The sequence below is a fragment of the Pan troglodytes genome, chromosome 7 (genome assembly GCF_028858775.2).
Source record: "Pan troglodytes isolate AG18354 chromosome 7, NHGRI_mPanTro3-v2.0_pri, whole genome shotgun sequence".
Taxonomy (NCBI): Eukaryota; Metazoa; Chordata; class Mammalia; order Primates; family Hominidae; genus Pan; species Pan troglodytes.
The window spans coordinates 83,136,752-83,148,690 of record NC_072405.2 but is presented as its reverse complement, the minus strand read 5'-3'; the positions used below and the strand labels follow the sequence as shown (position 1 = coordinate 83,148,690).

General features: G+C 36.9%; 1 protein-coding gene across 1 annotated transcript in view; it reads right to left on the bottom strand.

Annotated features, from left to right (window-relative positions):
• Window positions 1-932: 932 nt before the first annotated feature.
• Window positions 933-11,939, bottom strand: part of GDAP1 (ganglioside induced differentiation associated protein 1) — a 172,975-nt gene continuing 161,968 nt past the window's right edge. The window contains exon 6 of the mRNA XM_054656830.2: window positions 933-7,145. Within this exon, the coding sequence (XP_054512805.1) occupies window positions 7,048-7,145 (98 nt within the window). The 3' untranslated portion in view covers window positions 933-7,047. The remainder of the gene's footprint in view (window positions 7,146-11,939) is intronic.

The following is an 11,939-nucleotide window of genomic DNA, read 5'->3' as shown; positions in this document are numbered from 1 at the left end:
CTTAGCGATGAACAGACATAAAGTGGTCAGGCACTTCTCCCTCATATATTCAGGAATGATTCATATTCTACACACTAGCACAACCATGCAACTGCCTCTGCTGGCCCACACATGATTTTTCCAGATTGTATGCCATAGATATTATGCAATCTATAACTGTGTCATTTGATAAAGGGATTTTACCAATCACTCACCTGCTTTCTCCCTAAGCATAAAAGTTGACATTAACTTTGTGCCAAGTTTTAAAGTTTTCTCAGAAATGGTATCTTTTCTTTCTGATTTTGCCATGATAAATGTAACTGTGGCAAGCTGAAAGTTTTGTACTCACCACCATCTTTAGCAACAAAAGTCATACATTTCATACTGTAAATCATTAATTTGTATTTGTTCTGGACCAGAGAACTCATTCTACTTTTGTTTATAATTACACAAAAGTTTCCAGAGCTTTATTTCTCTATTTGGCAAAAGTATACAACGTCACCCAGGGCATGAGGGATGAATACACTACTGGTACAACAATATCCCATTTTTAGATATTTATAATGCATCCTATTTTCATTTTTTTCTTGTGCAAAACAATAACACTTGTAGATTTGCTTGCTCTGGCCCATAAATATGTGTATTCATAATTGATATCAAAATCTGAGTACTAGAACCAAATGATTTCTGTAATTCAAAAATTTTCATTCTTCTAAGAAATACAAATGCAGATTCCATTATGTGCCAAACACTGCGATTGAAGGTGAGTAAATAGCTTTATATCATAATATGACAGCAAGTACAGAAACGAACGGTTTGATTGAGTATATTTCAGTGAAAATTATGATTTAGAAGTTGGATCTTATTTTGAAATTAAACCAAGTGAAGATCATTTAGTGCTTATGCTCATGGGACTCTAAATCTTCAGAATGTTAAAGGATGCTTGGAGATCATTTAGTGAAATCTGTGACTTGTATATCTACATATCTATGCACTTCTTTAATATCTCACAAGCAATAATGAAAATCCCTCCTGAGGCAGCCAATACAGTTTTGGACAAGTCTAATTTTTAGGATATAAAATTAAATATTCATGTCACCCAGTACAAAATATTTCTTTATATAATCATAAATCCATGTCACCCAGTCTAACTATAAAATCTGTCTTTATATAAACATGAATATCAGTCTCCTTTTCTAACATTTTATCATTGATCACACTTCAACCCTCCAAGGGTAATGCACAATACATCTCTTCTGCCTTCTACATGGCAAGCCTCCAAAAGTTTCAAAACAATAATTATGTCTGGCTTTAGATTTTCCATCTACAGACTAGTCAGAGTTTCTAAGCTTCCCTCACCTAGTTCCTGTCTTCTAAACACTCCAGTCCATCAATGTCTTACTTAACCCATGGTATCAGAAGTGAGCATCAGATTGTGTCTGGTCTTAACTAGGTTAGTAAAAAGAGACTATCATTTGTCTTTTTCTGGACAAAAAAAATCTTTCCATTAATTTGTTTAATATTTCATTGCTCTAGGGAATCACATCATACTGTTGACTCACGTTGTGTCTTCAGGTAACTATAACCTTTTTCATGTGTGTGGCTAAGAAGCCACATCTTCTCCCACTAGAATTGTGCAATGGTGATTTTTGTACATGCCTGTTTTTCCTTCTGTGTGAATATAGAAGAGTACAGACATTCCTCTTAAGTGCAATTCAAATAGTTTCACCCCATCATTCCATCCTCTCAAGATCTGTCAGGATCATTGGGCGCAGTGGCTCACGCCTGTAATCCCAGCACTTTGGGAGGCCGAGGTGGGCAAATCATGAGGTCAGGAGTTCGAGACCAGCCTGATCAACATGGTGAAACCCCATCTCTACTAAAAATCAAAAAAGTAGCCAGGCGTGGTGGCGCACCTGTAATCCCAGCTACTCAGGAGGCTGAAGCAGGAGAATCGCTTGAACCCAGGAGGCGAAGGTTGCAGTGAGCCAAGATGGTGCCACTGTACTCCAACCTGGGTGACAGAGTGAGACTCCACCTCAAAAAAAAAAAAAAAAAGAAAAGAAAAGAAAAAATCTGTCAGGATCCTGATTCTGGCATTTTCTATATATAATACATTGCCAATTTCATCTCATCTGCAAATTTTGTAAACAATCCATTCTTATGCTATACAATGTACTAATTAAAAAAAATAAACATGATATATGAAACATGCCACAGTAATATTGTAAAAACAGATAATGAATATGACAGTGCTAAGGAATTAGCTGTTAAAACATCTCTCCTAGTTAACATAAATTTATCAGCTCATTTTCAGAGCAGGTATTCCATTAATACTAGTGGGTTTCACCATCCCATCATCCAGTTGTTTTTGCACTTTTTCTCAAAAAAGGTCATGAGAAACGCTGCTAGAGTCTCGCAAAATTCAGCTATTCAGGGTCTACTCCATTCCTTGAACCAATGGGCCAGTAACACTGGTGAAAACTTGGGTTTCTAGATTGTAGAAGGGCATGGTTTTGCACTAAGTTGAAGAGGGAGCTAAAATAATATTTCAGAGTATCAGAAAATTATAATATAGAAGGTAAACTTAATTCATTAAAATAGAGAGAGAACGAGGTATTTAGAAGGCAGCTCCAAAAAATTCATTGACCCTGTGGTTTGGCTAAGAAGTCGTGCCCTGGGGGGACTTAGAGACAGCTGGCTTTGCCTTCAAAAGATGTAATTGGCCTGGCCCTAGTGTTTTTATGAAGTAAGATAGCAGAGGGCTTGTCAGTTCTGAAAGAGTGTTTTGTGTTCCACACAGGCTAGCATGGGAGTGGCATTCAAACTGCAGTGTCATTCTATAAAGAGTGTGTCCTGTCTTCTGAAGGTCTCATATCCATGTCACCCAGTCTGACTTTTAGCTGACTCCTACAGTTCCTTCCTTTTTACAAAGAAGCTCTGTCTAAGTATGGGCATGGGCCTCTGTGAGTCTAGCTAAGGTATAACAACAGAGAGTGATCTTCATTAGAGAGGGAAGGCAGTAGGGAGGAGCTGCCAGACTTTCCTTCAGTTGCTTCCAGCACAAAGGACACACAACAGAACAAGATAGCTCTAAGGAGTTACCAGGGATCTCAAACTCAAATGACAAGCAGCTGACAGAAATAAGAGAAGCAGGCAGGTTTGGCAAATGGAAATTAAGAGCCCCATCTCAGCAGGACAGTAGTGATGTAGTTCCAGCCAACTATTGCCACACAGCGTTGTAGGATCAGAGTTACTAAATCTTCTGATTATTTTTAAAATAAGCCAGAAAACTGTATTTTGGTGAATCTGGTATCACTGAGAACCTAAAACAGCTATATGCAGCACCAGAGCAAGGAACCAGGCAGCTGGTTGCTGAGGTTTGCTCTAAGCTCTAAGATACAGGGAGAGGTGATGGGAAACTAAAATTTTCCACACTGTCGATCTATTTACCACAGCTCTTCAGGGGAGGAGGAAGCAAAAACCCTGATTAGGACCGCAGAGTGCGTGATTGATGGAAGCATTCCATATTATGTGTCTTCCCAAAAAATGAATAAGGTAATTAGAATGCTGAAAAGAAACCCAAACTTCTGGGGGAAAAATGGTTTTCATTCCTCTCTCTTTAACCCAGTGATGGAGAAGGGCTACAAGATGCTGGTCCTTCTTGACTCCTTGATCATTGTGAAGCCAGCAAGTGGAATGAACGTGGAGCACTTTCCGCTTCAGAGTCTGGAGTGTGGCTACTTCCTCACTTGAGCCTCCAGACTGACCATCATGTTAGTTCTCTTCTCCCTGAGAAGTTAAAATTTGAAATTTACCTTTGGATTCAATACACTAATTCTTTGCATTACAAAATCTTTTTAATGATAAGAATGAAAGCATGTGTTTTGCAGCAACATGGATGGAGCTGGAGGCCATTATCGTTAGTAAAATGACTGAGAAACAGAAAGTCAAAAACCACATATTCTCATTTGTAAGTGAGAGCTAAACAATGGATACGCATAGACATATGGAATGGAATAATAGACACTGGAGACTCCAAAATGTAGGAGGGTGGGAGGCGGGTGAGGAATGGCATACTGCCTATTGGGTACAATATACACTATTGAAGTGATGGGTACACTAAAAGCCCAGATTTCATCACTGTGCAATATATCCATGTAATACAACTGCACCTTGACCCCTAAATACATAACAAGTAAAAAAATTACAAACAAAAAATTGTAGGGGATAGCAACAAATATAAATTTATAATTGAAAGCATATACTTGTCTTCAATTATATCAATCAATTAATCAATTTGTGTTAGATCCTGAAGTAGGCTCTGGGGATATAATTATTATCTTAATTTGGGTTCCCCAAAAGCAGATCCTAAAACAAAGGTCCATGTTCTAGTGGTTTATTTGGTTGAGAAGTGGGAAAATGAAAAGAGAAGGCAGACAATAAAAGTAAGCCAGCTACCATGGTGGATGATTGGGATTTAGTTCCATAGGGAGGCTCTGGGAAACATGCATCATAGAGTTATATTGCCCGAGGAGTGAGGGAGTTGAGATATTTATACACCAACTAATTCTTTTTGGTTAAGGGATTCTGGAGGATATGAATGGTGTTAATTTTCCTGCATGAGCAAAGTGGCTTTCCATAGCTTAAAGAAAGTTCTTAGGCAAAGAGACTGAGATCTGCTGGTGTACCCTGAAGTAGTAAGTCCCCTGAGATATGGATAGAACATCAGCACTATCTGCTGCACTCCTAAGTCAGTCAAAGTCCTACCCAACCACAGCTTACAGTTAGTAAGGAGAAGTTAGAAAATAAACACAATACAATATGTATAATGATGAAAGTGCATATGTATTTTGACGTTAAACTTTCCGAGAGACCTTTTCAATATCAATATTCTGTATTCATCTAAAAATAATCATGATGAAATCATAGCTAGTATTGTTTGTATATTTACTGTTTATCAAGCAAGTTACTTGATCCTAGCCTTCTTCTCTGAAGTATTAAATTCAGAGTATTTTTCTTTCTATGATTAATATTCTTTTATTCCTCACTCATTTCTAATTATGTCACTTTGCTATATTTTGTGAACCATTTTAAGCCACCATGGATCTTCTTCTGGATCAGAGAAAGAGATTGCACAAGTGAGCAAATGAAAGAAAAGAGGATTGGGAGAAAGGAGAAAAAGAAAATAGAATAAAACACATATTTTTTTTTAATTTGATGCAGTAGCCTTTTGAGAAGCAAAATGGATTGGATACAATCTAACTTTTCTTTCCACTTACAATATAACATATGGCTCCCTGCATTGGTAAGGAGATAGAGAAATCTTCTTGCAGCAAAATATTTGTTCTCCCTAAGAGGGCCTCTTGAATAAGTGAAGTAAATGATAGATGGCCCTGTTAGAGGAGCTGATGAGAAAATGCATACTAAGTAGAAGGAATTTTAGAAAACGTTACAGAGCTGATCAAATGGACATGTATACTAGGTCATTTATCTAAAATGCCCTGGTTAGGACTAGTATGTATAAAGAAAAATGCTTTGGGGAGTGTTGAAAATGGTCTCAAGAATCCAGAAAGCATGGTGATTGAAATAATAACAGAGAAGCTTAGATGATGAGCTATATTCCCTTTCCAGAACCATCTTGATATACTAGGATACCTGGGGAGCTCTAAATGAATATGAGGTTTCTACACGGAGAACATTAGCAGGACCAATTCAAGGCATGTGCCTATTTATCAACAATGGTGTAATTTTTTTTACAAACTTTTATGGGGCTGTCAGACAATAGTAATTACGAAGAGAGGTAGAGTTGTATAGTGAAAACAGCATACCAGCTCAGTGAAAAAAGTTCAAATTCAGCACCACCACCTAGCAGTAGCTTGGTGACTTGCCCCAAGTCATCTAATCTTCCTAAGCCTCATGTCTCAATCTACAAAATGGAGCTAATATTAATACCTAGAATTGGCAGGTATTAATAATACACGATGACAACAATAATTGAATGAGATAAAGGATGCATACAAACAATGGTTATTTACATATTTCCCACTGTCAAATTAAGCAATCAAAAGATACTTCATTTGGTGTCCTAACATGATTGTTAACATACATATTTCCCACTGTCAAATTAATCAATCGAAAGATCCTTCGTTTGGTGTCCTAACATGATTGTTATCAGAGAATGTAAGAAGATTCTGGATTATAATCTGCTTTTTTATAGCATCCCTATCTCAATTCTATCCCTACCAAAACTATACAGCTTTAATGAATGAAGATTGATTTAGAAATAGTGGTCTCTCTCACCACTGTAACATTGTGGTTTCTAATATCATGAGTCTAGTAATAGAGTATTGGCATCTGAAATGCTTCTTACATGGGAAGAGATATTTCTTTCCTGTCAGCTGCACATAATAAACAATGTGTGCTTGTTTTTGGTTTTTTGTTTTTGGTTTTTTACAATAAACAAGGTGTGTGACCTCTAACTCTGCCTCAAGCTGGGGCATTATTTTGTTATCAAACAAGATGCCTGTCCTGATGTGGCCTTATAAAGACCCTAAGCCTCTGTGGCTGTATGCACTCTACTTGATTGCTTGTATGTACCAGGACAATACATATATTCAGGACACTGAGTGTATGTACAACTCCATTCAAAAACAATTCATCAGGTTAATAGTCCTTGAGCTACACATGTGCCACCATTTTTCCATGGCCAAGTTGCTTCAGTTTGAACTAATCATATATTAAGTAAGTCCTCATAAGCAAGATTTTTATGCTTAAGTTTGTTGGCTTCCTACTTAACTTTTCAAAATACATCCATAACACTCTAAGTTTGGCCTGTAATCCTAGTTCAGCTTGAGTCCATTGTGAGGATTTATTGATTGATTACTTTGAAAACACTAATGCAAGATCAGAAGGGCAGGAAAATTTTCCACACAATCCTGATTATATAAAATAAGATAGCAAGAAGGGGAGAAAGTCTCCAAACCTATTTATTCATTATTTGCTAATAAAATTTTTAAAGTGGGTTTGCTGAAATAAACCCAACTGGCAGGTGCCAGATCAGCTCTGCTATTGATACACTGTCAAGGCAGCAAGCTCTGCCAAGTCCACTGTTGTCTTTGGCACCAGGTGAGCTGTCCTTCCACCAGTATGCTGCATATGAGAAGCTAAAAATAGAAAGCAAATACATTAATTGGGTAATTGCATTCAATAAATCATGGTCTTCAGCATTTAATTATATAGTTTGTAAGAACATATTAACCAAAATAAGTCTCAATGTGTATGTAAAGAGTATACTTAGGTCAGTAGCAACTAACTCACTCTATCCATAACAATCACCATTAGAAACCACAGCCATATTTGTTTCTTTAGAGTCCAAGAAATGTCATTCTTATGTCCAAGTATGATTAGAAAGTTACACTAAAAATTGATGAGGGTACAGGACACTTCCCAAACTCCTGTTGTAGGGGAAAGGAAGAAGTACTCCTAGGAATTTTATCCCTCAAGAGCTTGACAAAATCCAACAGTGATATTTTGGAAATGCCTTACAAGTTAAAAGCAAATATTCTTTACCAATAACTTCTGTAGAAAAAGATAAAATATATTCTGATTGTTAACTACTCAAAATGCCTGTGGATCAAAGTAGAGGAATGAATGAATGTGCTAGTTTAATAATTTTTAACTTTAATAATTAGACTTTAATGCTTGTTCCTCTAATATTTTATTAGTAGAATCACTAGAATGTACAAGAAATAGAGGTACATATTGAAAAAGCTGTAGCAAAAGCAGTACATTGCAGAAAAGTATTCTCTCTGTAAAGGGCTGAGAAGAGAATGGCATGAGTGCGGAATGGTATATGAACAAGTCTGTTGAATTTAGATCTGGCACACAAATCCCCATTTTTATCCAAGACCCCAGTGTTTGGATCAAGATGTAACTTCTTAGAAATGTCCTAGGCAAGCATGTCTTTCAACAACACTTCCCAATTTATGGTCCATATCCTTCAGCTGATGGCAGGATGGATGCCTTTCCTCTCAGTGGACCTCAAAGCTCAATCCAGAGCTGATTCTTAGATCCTAAGATTAAGTTAAAGAGGCAAATATAAAATAGATCTCTTGGCCTAAATGACCTACTGTACCTCTCTACCTTTTGAATTTCCTAGAAAATTGTTCATATCTACATTACTTTCCAGTCCTGCCAGAGAAGTAAAAAGGACCAATGGAACACATGAACTTCACATTTGGCTTCAGCCATTTAGGTCTACCCCTGCCAAGCCCATCATTTTCAGTGAGTATTGAATATTCATATTTCCCGCTTTTCTCAATTATATTAAGCCAGACACCTGCTATGTTCGTCTAGCCATCATCAGATACAAGAGGATTTGCCCACATTTGCCAGCTTGGACAAAGAAGTTTTAATTCCCTTTTAAGAGGCAGTATATCCCTCCTCTATGCAATATTGGAAGCCAGGATGGAAAGAAGAATGGCTATGAATTAATGTTTTAGAAAAATAATAATATATCTTAGTTTTCCTATTTCCCTCACTTTGGGGCTTGCATTCATCTTCCTTAAGGTATGTTTTTGTTGAAATGGTTTCCTTCATTTCCACTGCAATGTATCAAACTGCTAATTCTAAGACAACTGACCTATTTCGTTTTCTGGGAACAGCCTATTTTCACATATAATATTAATAAAGCTAACATTAATCAAGGGTTTACCATGTGCCAGGCACTGTGCCATGGTCTTTTAAATGCAAATCTCATTTAATAATCATGACTCTATGAGGTATGTTCTATTATTATTCCCAACTTACAGATGGAAACGGAGGCTTGGAGAGGAGAAGTAACTTGTGAATGGTTACATAGCTTGTTAGTAAGTGAGATAGAATAATTTAAACGAGGTCTACCTGACTCCAAAGCCTATTCATGTTTCTAGTATGGCTGTTTGAAGCCTTACTGACATAATTCACAATGAAAAACATCAAGAAAGTGCAATGAAGGACAGATTCTGTACCTATACTTTAGTATTTATTGACTGTTGATTTAAGTCATAGGAGAAACTGCTGAGGGCAGAAAAATAAAATATGTTAATATCCAAACAGGGAATATCATGGGGCCTTCTTAGCTGAGAAAGGAGACTTCAGGTAATAATTTTGTGTATTGTCAGATCCATAAATGAAACCACAACAACCTTCACTACTCAGCGAAGCCACTGTGCTTCATAACTCCCAACAGTGCTTCAGCCTCAAGAAGAACAGTACATTCTCTTTTCTGGATTTTTGAGAATCTTTCAACCTCTTTGTGTGAAAACAAAATCATCAAAAGCAGAAATTCCAGTGTCAGCTGGTTATTCACTAATTTATTCATGAAGTGCATCATGCAAAGCACTGAAGATAAAATAAGATTCTGACCACACAGAATTTGCTGTCCAGAAGGAGAGCTAGACATGTGAAGGAAACATTGCCTCAGCATGTGATAAGTGTGCAAAGTGCAGCAAAGGCAGCAAAATAGAGTGACCGCCTGTGGCTGCATCATGAAACATGGCATTAGAACATAAGAAAAACATCACTGTATTTTCATTTCTATTTTTCCTGTCATAAAAAATAAAAAACGAATAATAGTAACTCTATAGGTTTCTTGGCCCAGAGAAAAGACATGACATCTGATACCAAACATTTTCCTGTAGGTAATGATTTTCTGTTCATTCCGTCCTATGACAAGAATCCTATCAGCCTATGTGTGTAACTATGCCCCCATGGAATGGTGGGAGCCAAGCCTAAGTCTTGCTAACATGGATTTCCCCTTCAGTGGAATTCTCTCAAGGAGGCTATGTAAATAAAGAGAGAACTGCTGCCCCTGCGTTCAGTACCACAGATTTTCTTTCCCACACAGGACAAGTGACCATCTCCCACTCACCACTTTTGGGTCAGTTTTCCAAAATCATCACTGTTGCCATGTTTCCTCGTTCTTGGGCTCTGGACACCACAACAGTTCCTATGGTCCAGCAGAGTCCACACTCCCCCTAATCCCCCATCAAATGGCCAAACCTCACCCAACAAACCATTTTCCCCACTTGATTCAAGTTGGTTTCCTCAGTGGGGCACAAAATTGCCACGTATATTCCTGCTTCTGTGATTTTTTTTTTTTTCATCTTTCTCCCTCACTTGGAAGACCAAGCCTCTCTCTGTCTCTCCAGCCTTCAGGTTCTTCCCATTTAAAGCCTTTCTTAATGACTTCAACTCTCTCCTGAATGATAACATTACACTTTGGGCTCTGTCAAAAAATTAACTGCTTGATTATATTGGATCTTGTATTGCTCTCTAACCATTTTTTGTATATACGTTTAAATGCTGTATGACAGCAAGAATTGTGCCTCATATGCCGAGGGACCACCTAATCTATCACCCAAACTGAGAGTAAAAAGAAGGTATTAATAGTGACTTTTAGATATCAGACATAATCAAGGGGTGTCCCTGGAAAGCCAGGACTAATGGTCACTCTATTTCATTTGTATCTGTCACAGTTCTTGGTATAGAACCTAGGTCAACAATTACTTGACTTAGATTGCTGCACTGCTTTCCGAAGGACAAACAGAATTTTACCTATAAATCTTTGGATTTGGAATAACTTTTTGATTTCATAATCGTATCATGGGAATTGTTGTCAGTTTTTAATAACTGAAACACAGAAAGTAAGAGGGATATGGGTAATATTTTAAGCTGTGGAACCCAAAGGAAAGGAATTATTTAAAAAATTACATATTAACTAGTGTAACTTTATTCTGCAGGTGACAGAGCACCATTTGTGATTTTTAAGTAGTAGGGTAGTTTTGCGTGTGAATGTGTGGGTTTGAAATGATAAAGGATAAACTTGGAAAATCTGAGAATGGCTGAAAAGAGACTTTGGGCAATGGTTACCACAGTCTAACTAAGAAATGATGAGGGCTTGAACTTGGCCAGTGGTAATGAGAGAACATAGACCAGAGACTTTTTGACTTACTGTATAGGGGATAAAACAGAAGGAATCAAGATGACTAGGTTTATGGACTTTTAGGAAACTCAGTGGACATATCCAGAAAAATAAGATTTGCCTCACAGAAATAACAAGCAGAATGCAACAGAACCAGACATCTACTGATGTTCCTCTGTGTGTTGTCTTTTTAGCAAGCCCATTTTTGCCAGTTCCCAGGAGCAGTAATGTGGATCTAGGATCAGGTATCTCATAACATTATGGTTTTTCTGAAATGGGAAAAGCATATTCATCCATTTGATGATTCAGGCTAATTTTATGATTAACTTTGCTTATGCAAGTTAGGCAGAAATCTTCTCCTTCTTTCTTAGCTATATATCATAAAACTATTGCAGAATCAGCAATGTGTTTTGTGATGTTTAGTTGTCATTATTTTCCGACATCCTTAGAACAAAGAATGAATACATAATGGAATGCTGTTACAAATGCAATGTCTACTATAATATCTGGTCCTGAATGAATGAATAAAAGCTCAGTCATTTAAAGAGCAACTTTATATGTCTAAGCTCACTGATGCAAATATAACCTGCTAATATATCCTGGAATCAAAAATTCAATCTGAATATATGACATATAGAAGAAAATTGTTAATTGGAATGTTCAATTAATGTTCAGCTTATGGTATAATTTTATAATATAACTTCACTTTTTAGAATCTTCTAGTTTTTGTAAGCAACTTCTATACAAAATTTCCAGATCAAATTATAATTTTAATTAGTATTTTAAATGAACATTTATCCATTAAACCAATATTATTGTGTACCATTGTAGATTGAACTCAATTTTCTCTTGCCTCCAATAAAGAAGGAACAACATAGATATGTATGCACTTTTCTGAGCAAAGTCATGTACTCCTCACTATATTAGTTCCTAAGTCACTTCATCCTGTCGAAATCCATGACCACTTGGAAGGAAAGAAGTCTTTGGCCAACTA